A 14020-nucleotide genomic window follows, 5' to 3' on the forward strand; every position below is an offset into this window, starting at 1 on the left:
GGGAGCGGGTGCAGGGAGCCTAGCGGAAGCAAGGGAGCGCTGTGTATAGCGCCGGGGAGCCGTCCGGAAGAGCGGGCGGCGCCTCTCCTACAGCAGTGGCCGGGTATCAGCGGCGTGCGGTGGCCGGGTAATCAGCGCTGGAAGAGCGGCCGGCGTCTCTGAGTGACGTGCGGCCGCTCCGAGCTGTTTCCCCTGGATAGCGGCAGCATAGAGTGGCTGGCTCGGCCGGCCTCGTACAGCGGTGATCAGCGGCGGCACCTGTAAGCAGCGGCGGGTGTACGTAATCAGCGGCGCCATCGGTAAAGGAGCACTTTCCCCACACAGCAGGGCGGCAGCGTGAGCTGACCGCCCTGACCCCCCACCATACCTTTCTCGTCGTGCCGCATGCAGTGAGGGCTATGACAGGGCTCTCCTGTAAGCTCCGTCCAGTTCCTGGCTGTGACGGGGCTTCTTTCTGTAAGCTCCGTCCAGCTTGTTCCTGGCTGTGACGGGGCTTTCTTCCTGGCTGTGACGGTGCTTCTTCTGTAAGCTCCGTCCAGCTTTTTCCTGGCTGTGACGGGGCTTCTTTCTGTAAGCTCCGTCCAGCTTGTTCCTGGCTGTGACGGGGCTTTTTCTGTAAGCTCCGTCCAGCTCTTTGCAGGAGACAGTGGGCTGCCTGTGGCTGTGAGGGTGCTCTTTGTGAGGACCGACACGCCATGCGCTGCCTTGCAGCGGCACCATCCCGGACCCATGTTTTTCTAGAAACTGGGAAGGGAAGTGTAAAAAGTAAAATAAAAAGTAAAAATGAAAAATTTAATAAAATCTTCCACCAAATGTGGGAACTTCCCACAAGCCGATGTTAGTGCTGTGAGCACCGAAAAAACACTGAGGTCGTACACTGAGGTACTCGGGGATATGGAGGGGTGGAGAGTCCTAAATTTAAATATTCAGTGCCTTTGTTCGGCTGCGCCCGTCCATATCCCAAGAGTACTCCAGTGACCCCTAGTGGATGAAAAAGAAATATTGTATGAGGACACATCTGTAGTTATTCACAACTAATTACACAAAAAAGAAGAAGGATTTTTGATCCTGCACCGACCTAGATTCAAAGCTACATAGGTAATCTTATAGGGGCCAGGGATGGACAATAATGCTAGATATTAGCAATTGCTATGCGGTGCGCCCAGAGTCAAAAAAAGGGGGGAATATACGTACAAAAAGAGAATAGTATGACTCTTGTTTGGGCGCACTCTTGTAGAAAACTAGAAGTTAATTAACAAGTAATGTGTCTAAGGATAAATGAAGTCTTTATTGTCTACTCTTAAAAATGCAAGGGGACTAAACACAACAGGTTAGGTAAAAATACTTCCGTGGATATGCCAACTGGAGAAATAGGTCTCCCAAAATGAAGGAATGTCCAGATCTTAATTATACCTGGATAAGTGCATATCGGAAGGTAGCCACATATTAAGCTGCTTCCATCTGCCCAAGATCTGTGCAAACTGTGTTTGAATTGATGTGGCCCTACATTGGGTTACATTCGTGAGTGGGAGAACCCACACACTAAGTAACAATTCTAGCAGTTAACCACTGTAATGGGTGAGAAGAATAACGAATAGAAATAAATGGGTAAGAGGATGAAGTATAAGTGGTGATACTGCTGTTGGTGTGGTTTCCACGGGGAAGAGTGTCTCCCTACTTCACTGGGTATTCCCTAGAGGTCACCCATCTAGGTACTGACCCAGCCCACCTCCGTTTAGCTTCCAAGATCAGACGAGATTGGGCGTGAACGTAGGGGTATGGTCGTAGGAAGGTTTGACCCTGTAGCACCAATGAGAGTGCACCGAAATGAGAGGATGAATTCCTCCACGGAAAGGAAATGCTAAGATTGCGACGAGAAAAGAATAGTAGTAGATAAATGAGTGTGAATCTGCTGTCCACGTTAGACTGAAGAGACGTGTCTCCTGAGGGGACACGCTCCCCGGAATCGTGGATGAGAGTTCACAGAATGAAGAACAGCAAGAGAAAAAATGAGAAACAATATATGGGGAAGGATAAGTGAAAAGTAATTACAATTAGATTACAGTGGGTCCCTTTGAATCCTCTTTTATTTGGATTCTAATAAATCCTGATTCAAAACATATGTGAGTCACTGTGATGAGTATCAAGATAAATTCCAAACTAAATCATGTTAATAATGAGTGGTGCCAGTTCACATGGTATGTATGTCACTGCTTGTACATAACAAATTTGAATGGCATTTGATACTGAATAAATTTATTTGTGCAGTGCACCAAACCTAAATGTCACTCGTGATATCAACAGTAAATTCTTGTTCAGAACAAATGTCAGTGACTGACATGAATCAACATATGAGGCAAACAGGGAAGGAGAATTGTCACTCATACAGTTCTCTCTTAGGTGAATGCCCTCAGAGGGACAGAAACATAAAGCACACAGTTTGAGAGTACCTCAGGCAGAATACATGTAGAGTCACACAGCATCTGTCCTTAAATATACTTGAATGTGAGGGAAAGAATAATATTGCACAATATACTTAGGCAAAACAGAGATATACCATGCTTTTTCACTGAAAGCACCAACAATAGTGACAACAGAGATTCTCTCTGTAAAAGAGGCTTAAACGAATAAGGCAGATGAATATTAAGTGTCACTTAGTCAATTGGTAGGCTGACGGGGTACCCACAGATATCACCACTGCTTAGAATGGAAGTGAACAAGCCCGTAACCGGGTGAAACGCGTTTTCCTTGCAGGCACCTCATCTGTCTGATACTTGGAGTGGTGATATTTGATATTTATTCAAGTTTATTCACTTTATTGCACCGAACTTATGCTAAAGCAGCACATTCCCTTGTCTTTGGAAAAATCATTAATATTGCTGGAGTTTCCAGCCTAGTTGCATAGCATATATGTGTACTATCTCATTTGGGTACTTTTTTGCATAACTTGCGAGAGGGGCAGGTATTGGCGGCCCCGCATCCTCTGCGGGTACCCCGTCAGCCTACCAATTGACTAAGTGACACTTAATATTCATCTGCCTTATTCGTTTAAGCCTCTTTTACAGAGAGAATCTCTGTTGTCACTATTGTTGGTGCTTTCAGTGAAAAAGCATGGTATATCTCTGTTTTGCCTAAGTATATTGTGCAATATTCTTTCCCTCACATTCAAGTATATTTAAGGACAGATGCTGTGTGACTCTACATGTATTCTACTTGAGGTACTCTCATACTGTGTGCTTTATGTTTCTGTCCCTCTGAGGGCATTCACCGAAGAGAGAACTGTATGAGTGACAATTCTCCTTCCCTTCCCTGTTTGCCTCATATGTTGATTCATGTCAGTCACTGACATTTGTTCTGAACAAGAATTTACTGTTGATATCACGAGTGACATTTAGGTTTGGTGCACTGCACAAATAAATGTATTCAGTATCAAATGCCATTCAAATTTGTTATGTACAAGCAGTGACATACATACCATGTGAACTGGCACCACTCATTATTATCATGATTTAGTTTGGAATTTATTTTGATACCCATCACAGTGACTCGCATATGTTTTGAATCAGGATTTATTAGAATCCAAATAAAAGAGGATTCAAAGGGACCCACTGTAATCTAATTGTAATTACTTTTCACTTATCCTTCCCCATATATTGTTTCTCATTTTTTCTCTTGCTGTTCTTCCTTCTGTGAACTCTCATCCACGATTCCGGGGAGCGTGTCCCCTCAGGAGACACGTCTCTTCAGTCTAACGTGGACAGCAGATTCACACTCATTTATCTACTACTATTCTTTTCTCGTCGCAATCTAAGCATTTCCTTTCCGTGGAGGAATTCATCCTCCCATTTCGGTGCACTCTCATTGGTGCTACAGGGTCAAACCTTTCTACGACCATACCCCTACGTTCACGCCCAATCTCGTCTGATCTTGGAAGCTAAACGGAGGTGGGCTGGGTCAGTACCTAGATGGGTGACCTCTAGGGAATACCCAGTGAAGTAGGGAGACACTCTTCCCCGTGGAAACCACACCAACAGCAGTATCACCACTTATACTTCATCCTCTTACCCATTTATTTCTATTCGTTATTCTTCTCACCCATTACAGTAGTTAACTGCTAGAATTGTTACCTAGTGTGTGGGTTCTCCCACTCACGAATGTAACCCAATGTAGGGCCACATCAATTCAAACACAGTTTGCACAGATCTTGGGCAGATGGAAGCAGCTTAATATGTGGCTACCTTCCGATATGCACTTATCCAGGTATAATTAAGATCTGGACATTCCTTCATTTTGGGAGACCTATTTCTCCAGTTGGCATATCTACGGAAGTATTTTTACCTAACCTGTTGTGTTTAGTCCCCTTGCATTTTTAAGAGTAGACAATAAAGACTTCATTTATCCTTAGACACATTACTTGTTAATTAACTTCTAGTTTTCTACAAGAGTGCGCCCAAACAAGAGTCATACTTTTCTCTTTTTGTACGTTATTCACAACTAAAACAAGAATCCGCAGTATCTAAAGTATCCATTATTCTATTGTTATAACATTGTAAATTAAACCTGTTTTCATGTGCCTATTTATATATATATATATATATAACACACCTGTTTGTTTTCCATATGTGAACCGTATCTTCATCTTTAATTTCATATTTCTCTGCTTGGTCATCCAAAAAGTCAAAGAAATACTTCACAGCTGGCGGTACCACTTGATTGGAATTAAGAACACTCTGAAAAAAGTTATCTACAAACTGCTGCAGCGTACCCTGTTACATATAAAAAGACACAAAAAAAAAAACCAACCTTCATCAGTGGACAACAAAAGTGGACATCAGTACACGATGAGATGTATTGTTCAAATAGAGACATCACACAACATAAGATTACCTTGACAGACAGAAGCCTTGTCAGATAGATTTCCGTTATGGCTTTGGTCTGTTCTTTTGCTTTCATACTTCCTCTTTTAGATTTACCCTCATCTACTTCATCTGCTGGACGGACAAGATGCCACACTTTGTTTTCGTCTTCTAGTAGCGCGTGCCCTGAAGAGTAAGAACAGCACAAATCATTTATCAACCAACCTAGGCAAAGGAATACTATGCTTGTGTGTGCCAGCAGGAGAAACAGCGAAACGCAAAAGGATCACTTAACATGGCTATCGCGTAGACACGATATATACTTTTAGGAGAACACAGAAAATAGGATTTTGGTACTTACCAGGTAAATCCTTTTCTTTGAATCCATAGGGGGCACTGGAGTACTCTTGGGATATGGACGGCTTCCGCAGGAAACAGGGCACTGAATATTTAAATTTAGAACTCTCCACCCCTCCATATCCCCAAGTATCTCAGTGTTTTTTACTGAGCCGAACAGGAACTATAGAGAGGTTGACAATGGAGAATTACATATAACATAACGGACAACAACAAAGTTGACACATAACGTGACTGACAACTAAACAGTTGACACCATAACCGATAGAACCTTATAATTTGAACCATTCGGTGAAAATGTGTTACCATAAGATCCCCCGAGCTTAATACAAACCAGGTAAAACTGCTCTGGGTGGGCGTCCAGTGCCCCCTATGGATTCAAAGAAAAGGATTTACCTGGTAAGTACCAAAATCCTATTTTCTTTTTCATCCACTAGGGGTCACTGGAGTACTCTTGGGACGTACCAAAGCTTCCCCCGTGGGCGGGAGAGCTGTTTGACACCTGTAACACTAGGCGGCCAAAGCTAGATGCTGATGCCGCAAAACGTATCAAACTTGTAAAAGCGCACAAACGTGTGCACTGAAGACCATGTAGCCGCACGGCAAAGCTGCGTCATAGAAGATCCACGACCAGCTGCCCATGAAGTTCCCACAGAACGTGTGGGATGAGCTGTTACTGATGTAGGCGGCTGTAACCTAGCATTAAGGTAAGCCTGACGTATAGTCAGTTTTATCCATCTGGATAAGGTCTGCTGAGAAGCTGGCCAACCCAACTTGGCAGCATCATAGAGAACAACCAACGTATCCGTATTACGAACTGTAGACGTTCGGGATACATAAACGCGTAATGCGCGTACCACATTCAGAGTTCCCGAATGTGTTGTTAACACAGGAACTACTATTGGTTGAATGATGTAAAAAAATGACACTACCTTTGGTAAGAAAGCGGGATTCGTCCGAAGTTCCGCTGTGTCATCAGGAAACACCAAATACGGTGGCTTGCATGACAAGGCACCCAAATGTGAAACACGCCTTGCCGAAGCTAAGGCTAGAAGAAAAATTGTTTTCCAAGTGAGAAACTTTATATCCACTTGCTGTAAGGGTTCAAAATATGAAGACTGTAAGAAATCTAAAACCAGATTCAAGTCCCATGGCGCTGTAAGTGGAATGAATGGAGGCTGTACTCTGAGGACACCTTGTAGAAAAGTGTACCGACGGCAATAGAGCCAATCGTCTTTGAAAATAAATTGACAACGCAGATACCTGCACCTTTAGTGTAGATAAACGCAGTCCTCCATCTAACCCCGTCTGTAGAAATAACAAAAGACGGGATAACTTGAAAGATGATGTCGGAAACTTCCGAGCTTCACACCAACCTATATAGGCACGCCAAATTCTGTAATAATGAGCTGCCGTAACCGGCTTCCTAGCACGTAACATGGTTGTTATAACCGATACTGGAATGCCCTCACTTCTTAAGAGGGCGGTCTCAACAGCCACCCCGTCAAACGCAGCCGCGCTAAACCGGGGTAAAAGAATGGACCCTGTTGTAACAGGTCTGGACGTAGTAGGTGCGACCAAGGATCTTATGCGAGTAGTCCGCGGAGATCCGAGAACCAAGCTCTCCGAGACCAATGAGGCACCACTAGTATGACTGTGACGGACTCTCTTTTGATCCGTTTTAGCAACCGAGAGAGTAGCGGAAACGGTGGAAACAGATACACGAGGCTGTACGGCCACGCGATTGTGAGAGCATCCACCGCCACTGCCTTTGGATCTCTGGTTCTGGACACATACTGGGGCGTTTGGCAATTGTGGCGAGGTGCCATCAGATCCACCTGAGGGTAACCCCACCTGTGGACCAACATGTGAAACACCTCTGGATTTAATGCCCAGTCCTTGGATGAAAATTCCGACGGCTGAGATAATCCGCCTCGCAGTTGTCCACTCCCGGAATGAACCCTGCCGACAATATCACCTGGTGGTATTCTGGCCAATTGAGGATTCGAGCTACTTCCCGCATTGCCATGCAGCTGCTCGTTCCTCCCTGGGTGTTGATGTATGCGACTGCCGTCGCGTTGTCTGACTGCACTTGGACAGTCTGAGAGCGAAGCATGTAGTGCTTTGTAAATTGCGCGGAGTTTCAGGACATTTAAAGACAGCAATCTGTCGTGATCCGCCTAGAGACCCTGTCGCTGACAATTTTAAACTACAGCTCCCCAACTTCTGAGACTCTCACCCAGAGTAGAGACACCCTCGCCCTTGGCGACAACCTCACCCTGTGGGGAATCTGCAGATGCGAGGGCAACCACTGTGCGAGCACATGCTGTGGAAATGGACGCGAGTGCAAACCTCCGAACTGAAGCGCTTCGAAAGCCACCACCATTGTTCCTAATAGGCGAATACACAAATGTACCGAGAGTGTGCGTGGCTTGAACACTAATTGTACCAGATGGCGAATAATCTGTACTTTCTGGTGTAGTAGGTAAATTCTATGATTTACCGTATCTCGAATCATACCTAGGAATTGAAGTCGTTGAGACGGAATTAGATGCGATTTCTTGAAGTTGACACTGCAACCGTGCTGTACGTTAGCAGTGCAAGTTGGAGGAGCATCTGTTGAGACGGAGCTCTTATGAGCAGATCGTCTAAGTATGGAACGATTGTCACTGCCAGGGATCTGAGATGAGCTATCATCACAAACATCACTTTGGTGAATATCCGTGGCGCCGACGAGAGGCCAAACGGTAGAGCCTGACACTGTTAATGGTGTGGCGTATTGCAAAACGCAAGAACCTCTGATGAGGTGACCAAATCGGAATGTGTTAGTACGCATCCTGGAAATCAAGTGCAATCATGCAATCTTGTGGCTCCAAATCTGCAAATACTGACCGCAGAAATTCCATCTTCAATCTGTAGTAAGTGACTTACTGATTGAGACTGTGACGGAGCCCTCCGGCTTCGGTACCACAAACAGACGGGAATAATAACCCTGACCTTGTTGGTGTACCAGGCCTGGAATTAAAAACTGCTGAATCCAGCAGAGACTGAATGGCAATCTGCCAAAACGCCTTCTTGTCATCCGACAGAGGCAGTCCTGTCTTGAAAAAGCGCAGTGGCGGGAGACAGCTTCCTTTTAACCCTAAATTGCGGATACATCCATCAGTGGATGTCTGGAATCCCGGCTAATGTAACGTCTAAAGGCGCGCTCCCACAATTGGAAATCCGAGATGACCTGGGAGCCCGTCAAGCCACTGGCTTATTGGTGACTTTAGCGCCCTGGCGTTACAATTTCTGTACCACAGCCTTGAAAAGACTTAAGTCTAAAGGATTTAAACGCCGGACCAGAGTATTTCCGCCGTATTCTTTTGACCTCTGACTCCGCTTGCCAAGAACGCAGCCAGTGCAGTAACTAGCGACGATGAAAAGCGAGAAGCGAGCTAACATCCTGCAGCAGAAGCTGTACATAGATACTCAGCAGCTTGTCAGATTTGATTAACGATAAGTATAACGTGATCGTCATTGTTTCCATACATAGTGCGCCTTAGTGACGAATTCACCAATGGCGGATTCTCCAATGTAGATGTCACTGTGTGGAAACGGGTAAATAGACTTAAATCTGTGAGGTATAGAACGGGTTATTCGCTTATTTCTACTAACATCTTAGTAAGATATCCGAAATAAGAAGCCCATTGGAGATCTCTGTCGTTTAGTAAATACGACTGATTATATGTTAGAGGCTCCTTAGTCTCTGTAAACTTCAGAGACTGACGCACTGGTCATTATCAATGTCTGGTTGTCAAAACCGCACTGACTGCTGGTCTAATGTGCCCTCCTCACCCTTATTTAGCGCCGTGCGGTTTGGCATAGAATTGTCAGACTGCAACATAGCAGAAATGGTTAAATTAGAAGACCAATTAAATTAACACCCTGTTACCCAAAGTGAAGTTGGACCTTTGCAAAGGCTGAGACTCCTCCGTTAGAGCTGGCGGTGTCACCCGAGACTCCGATCTTGCCGCTCCTGCCGAGCGGCGGCCAATTTTAATTGCCAACCCAGCCATTACATTTGCTTAACATAGGATCTGGGAATGAAACCGGCTTCCGGAGTGGAAACCTACAAAACATAGATTTATGTACAGACATTATTTTTAGTCTTTGCTGGTGCCTTACTCATTATGCAGACAGACAACACAATAGACAAAGACAGACACTTGCACGACTCAGTAAAATTATTACTTAAGGTGTGTAATATATATATATATATATATATATATATATATATATATATATATATATATATATGGCCGAAGTGCAGTTCACATGGCCAGCCTATGTGAAACCTGAAACAAAATTCCCACTAACACCACTGCGCCTCCGGTGGAGTTAGAGATGTAGGACAGGAACGTTCTATGGTGCCTGAATATGAAATCTTGTTATGCAGCCTTATAAGTTTCACTCCCCTGCAGCAGCGCTGTCTGTGATCAGACTTGTCCCCCCCCCCCCTCCCCCTGTGCTCCGTATAGTTTAGCGGGGAACGGGTGCCGGGAAGCTGACCTTCATTGCAGGGAGGCGGGGGACGCTTGTGAGGAGAGCCGCTGAGCGAACGGAGTTCGGCTGGCTGGAGCTAGCGGCTTCCGGCGGCGCTAGTGTGAGCGCTGAGCATCCTCAGCTGCGGCGGTTGTCCCCCTCTTAGCGCTGGATACAGCGCGGACGGAGCGGCTGGGCTGCCGGACAGAGCGGCTAGTGTATTAGCGGCGGGTGCGGGCGGCGGTTAAACACGGACCCCACACAGCGGGGCGGCAGCGTGCGCTGACCGCCCCGTCCCCCCCAGCATACCTTGTCTCCTGTAGGGAGGGCTGCGACGGGGCTTCTGTCTGTAAGCTCCGTCCAGCTGTTGCATCAGGTCATGGCTGTGACGGGGCTTCTTTCTGTAAGCTCCGTCCAGCTGTAGCAGCAATCAGTGAGCTGCGTGTAGCTGTGAGGGTGCTCTTTGTGAGGACCGACACGCCATGCGCTGCTTCTGTGCAGCGGCACTATCCCGGACCCATGTTTTTAGGAGAAACTGGGAAGGGATGTGCTTGAAATAGTAATAAAAAGGTAAAAATGAAAAATTAAAATCAAAATCATAAATATTCAAAGATAAGTGTGGGAACCCACACAAGCCTCTGTTAGTGCATGAGCACAGAAAAAACACTGAGGTACTCGGGGATATGGAGGGGTGGAGAGTTCTAAATTTAAATATTCAGTGCCCTGTTTCCTGCGGAAGCCGTCCATATCCCAAGAGTACTCACGTGACCCCTAGTGGATGAAAAAGAAAGAGTAAATTCATCCGTTGTATTCCAGCACTATTTCGTGTCTACAGATTTACATTCAATGAACACTACCAGGAAATGTTTCTCCCTCTCACCAGCTGCAAAGTCGTACCATGGCCAAGATAAAACAGGTAGAAGTTTTTCTCATGTAGGGAGGCCTGTGTCATCACAATGTTCCTGTATCAGTGAGATGGATGGCGGTCATTAGGTCGACATGGAAAAAGGTCGACATGAGTTTTTCACTATTTTTTAAATTTTTTTACTTTTTTCATAATTAACGATCCACGTGGACTGCAATTGGGAATAGTAACCTGTACAGGGCGCAGCGAGGCACCTTGCCCGAAGCATGGCAAGCGTAGCGAGCCATGCGAGGGGACACGGTGCACTAATTGGGGTTCCCAGTCACTTTACGAAGAAAACGACACCCAAAAAGGTAAAAACAAACAAACTGATGTCGACCTAATGGCCATGTCGACCTAACGTGGTCGACCCAATGTAGGTCGCCCTAATGAACCACACCACAGTGTGTTAGGAGCAGTACATTAGCGGGGTGATTTTCCACCGTGCAAGCCCCAGATCATTAGACATAAAAGTAGAGGGAGAGGAGCTGCCAGGATCAGGAAGAAGAAGAGCACCCGGAGCATTATAAGTATGCTCCAGGTGGCTCCTTAGCGGCTTTACAGGCTGCCGCCACCGGTACCCTGATACACTGTACTACACTGCTTCTTCCACTATGATGCAGTCTGACTTCCTACTCTCTTCTATTCCTATTCCTGCCCAATACTCTGTGCTACTTTGAGAATTTCTATAATCTAATGGAATAAATATACTATCTCTGCCCATTTAAAAGAACTGGTGACATCCTGGATGGACCCATCTCTGGTATTTGTGTGAGGCTATGCAGTCTGTGTGAGGCTATGCAGCAGTGTGTGTGTGTAGCTATGCAGCAGTGTGTGTGTGTAGCTATGCAGCAGTGTGTGTGTGTGTGTGTAGCTATGCAGCAGTGTGTGTGTGTGTGGCGCTAAGGGGGAAGCGTGTATATGTGTGAGGCTATGGGGGCCACGTGTGTCTGGGTTATGGGGGCAGTCTGTGTGTGTGTGTGTGAGGCCATGGCTGGGGGCAGCGAGTACATGAGGCATCTATCTCTCAGGGGGCACTAATGTTTATTGTGCCTCTGGCAACTGCGACGAAAACTTGCGCTGCTGGGTCAGACCTTAGATGTTATAATAACACTAAATAGAAAACACATACTTTCTCCTGGGAAATCCTGGTGATTTTCCTCTTGTTGCTGAGAAATTCCAATTCTTGATAAAATGAGTGTGGCATTATCTCTGACCTGCAAATAAAAAAACACAAATACTGTATCAGAAATATTAATAGCTGCCAGCATTCAGTTACCATTTGCAAAAAGACCTATGAAATGTAAAATAACATCTGGACAAATGTCCTTAAAAGAAGGTCACCAAATCTTTGTACTCTGCTCTAGTGACGGAGTGTTTTTCTTCTCTGTGGAAGATGTGAGCGCTGGGGTAATTATGCTTATCACAAATGAAAAGAGAAGGCAAGAAATGTTCTAGAAGTCATGGATATAAAATATTATTATTATTGGTAAAACTTGCTTACATTGTAATGCATTAGTGTATTAATCCGTTTCCATCTGCCCTCTTTCTGTGAGGTTACATCCAAGTCGGACAATATCTGCGCGGTTGAGCCAGGTCTCCACTCTGCAAGAGATCAGGGAGTTTCCGTAAAAGATTATTGTGTAAAATGAAATAAATCAGAATTAGACTGTGCAGTGTCATCAACAGATGCAATGGGCGTGCATTGTGTGACCAGATAAGTTACAGATCAGGTCATTTAGTGAAGACGACAAATGAATAACCAAGTTGCCACATCTGTGGATAATACATATAGACTAAAGCGTAAACCCATAGGACACAAAACACCTGAAACACTAGAATGAGGTAAAGAAACGTACCTAGTGCTAAGCTGTCCGCCTTAGGTCGATGTGTATAGGGAAGGTTTTTGTAAACTTGATCGACTATTTTCTCCTTAACTTGTTTGATTGTATCACAGTTTAACACTTTTACTGGCACAGGCTCCAAACCTTCATCCTGAACAATGACGTTAACAGTCTGCAGAAGAGATATAACAAGACATTGGTTACCACAACTAAAACCTTCCTGCCATGAGCTTCAATTGTAAAAGGCCTTTACTACATTTGTGTATTGGGCTCTGATTAGATTAAATCCATTATAAGTGTGAAATAGATGGAAACAACTAAGAAGTACAATGAGAAAGTCCTTAGGGTATCCAGAAGCATTTATCTTGTTCTACCACTGGTCTAAGTCCCCGATATCACAGGTATTTGTCCAAAACCACAAAACACATGACCGTAAAGAGCAAAGGATAAAGTATATGAACCACTATTAACAAAACAACTGGGTAATCAACAAAAGCCTACAGATGCGTCCTCATACATCCAGCCTCAATATGCCATGCTGCGCGAGATGCTTGGCGTGAGTGAGCCGACAGGTCCCGTGCAACTCTGCTAATGTCAGGCATCTTTTTTTTGTCAAAAATGCTACTTATTTGCAACACAATGCTGCTAGGACGCATGGGGAGAGACTGGGCTGATTAATCTGATATACGACATGTGTATAGTGAGTGACCGAGTCTGTATATGGAGCAGAACAAAACTTGCATTGGAAAACAGATGCGGCAGCTACATTGAAGCACTTCTACACATTCAGGGACCAGTTGCACGCAGATATACAAGTGTCATATCATATTAATCAGCAGTCTCCCCGTGCATCCTGGTTGCATTGCATTGCGACGAAGATGCATTTTCAGCAAAAACATGGCTGAAGCAGGAAGATTCTAATTCGATCTGGGATGCCAAGAGGGACTGTTTGGTGTGACTGCAGCAAAGATGTATGAGGGCACATCTGTATTAGTAAAATTAACACATTAGCAGGAGAATAGCCAGACACTGAATGGCTGCTAATACTAAGTGTGGCAGAATGATGGACACGTGTTTGTGAAGGTATAAAGTAGGTAGACGGGCACTGATTAGATCATTTGCTAATGAAATGGCTTGCCAGAAGGAGATAACAGAGTTTGAAAAGGGGATCCTCATAGGCTGCATGATGCCATGGATTCCAGGGCGATGTTGGATTGGTATACAGAAAAATAAGATTTTACTCACCGGTAAATCTATTTCTCGTAGTCCGTAGTGGATGCTGGGAACTCCGTAAGGACCATGGGGAATAGCGGTTCCGCAGGAGACTGGGCACAACTAAGAAAGATTTAGGACTACCTGGTGTGCACTGGCTCCTCCCTCTATGCCCCTCCTCCAGACCTCAGTTAGGAAACTGTGCCCGGAAGAGCTGACACAATAAGGAAAGGATTTTGGAATCCCGGGTAAGACTCATACCAGCCACACCAATCCCACCGTACAACTCGTGATACTATACCCAGTTAACAGTATGAATA

General features: G+C 45.1%; 1 protein-coding gene and 2 pseudogenes across 3 annotated transcripts in view; 1 reads left to right on the forward strand and 2 right to left on the reverse strand.

Annotated features, from left to right (window-relative positions):
• Positions 1–14020, reverse strand: part of PLXNB2 (plexin B2) — a 357268-nt gene that overhangs the window by 18395 nt on the left and 324853 nt on the right. For all 3 annotated transcript variants that reach the window (XM_063927157.1, XM_063927155.1, XM_063927156.1), the window contains 5 exons: positions 12504–12660; positions 12149–12249; positions 11777–11861; positions 4888–5042; positions 4606–4766 (listed from right to left, as the gene is read on the reverse strand). In XM_063927157.1, the coding sequence (XP_063783227.1) occupies positions 4606–4766; positions 4888–5042; positions 11777–11861; positions 12149–12249; positions 12504–12660 (659 nt within the window). The remainder of the gene's footprint in view (positions 1–4605; positions 4767–4887; positions 5043–11776; positions 11862–12148; positions 12250–12503; positions 12661–14020) is intronic.
• Positions 1672–1790, reverse strand: LOC134939088 (5S ribosomal RNA; annotated as a pseudogene).
• On the forward strand, positions 3884–4002 carry LOC134939206 (5S ribosomal RNA; annotated as a pseudogene).

The sequence above is a fragment of the Pseudophryne corroboree genome, chromosome 6, assembly GCF_028390025.1.
Source record: "Pseudophryne corroboree isolate aPseCor3 chromosome 6, aPseCor3.hap2, whole genome shotgun sequence".
NCBI classification, from domain to species: domain Eukaryota; kingdom Metazoa; phylum Chordata; class Amphibia; order Anura; family Myobatrachidae; genus Pseudophryne; species Pseudophryne corroboree.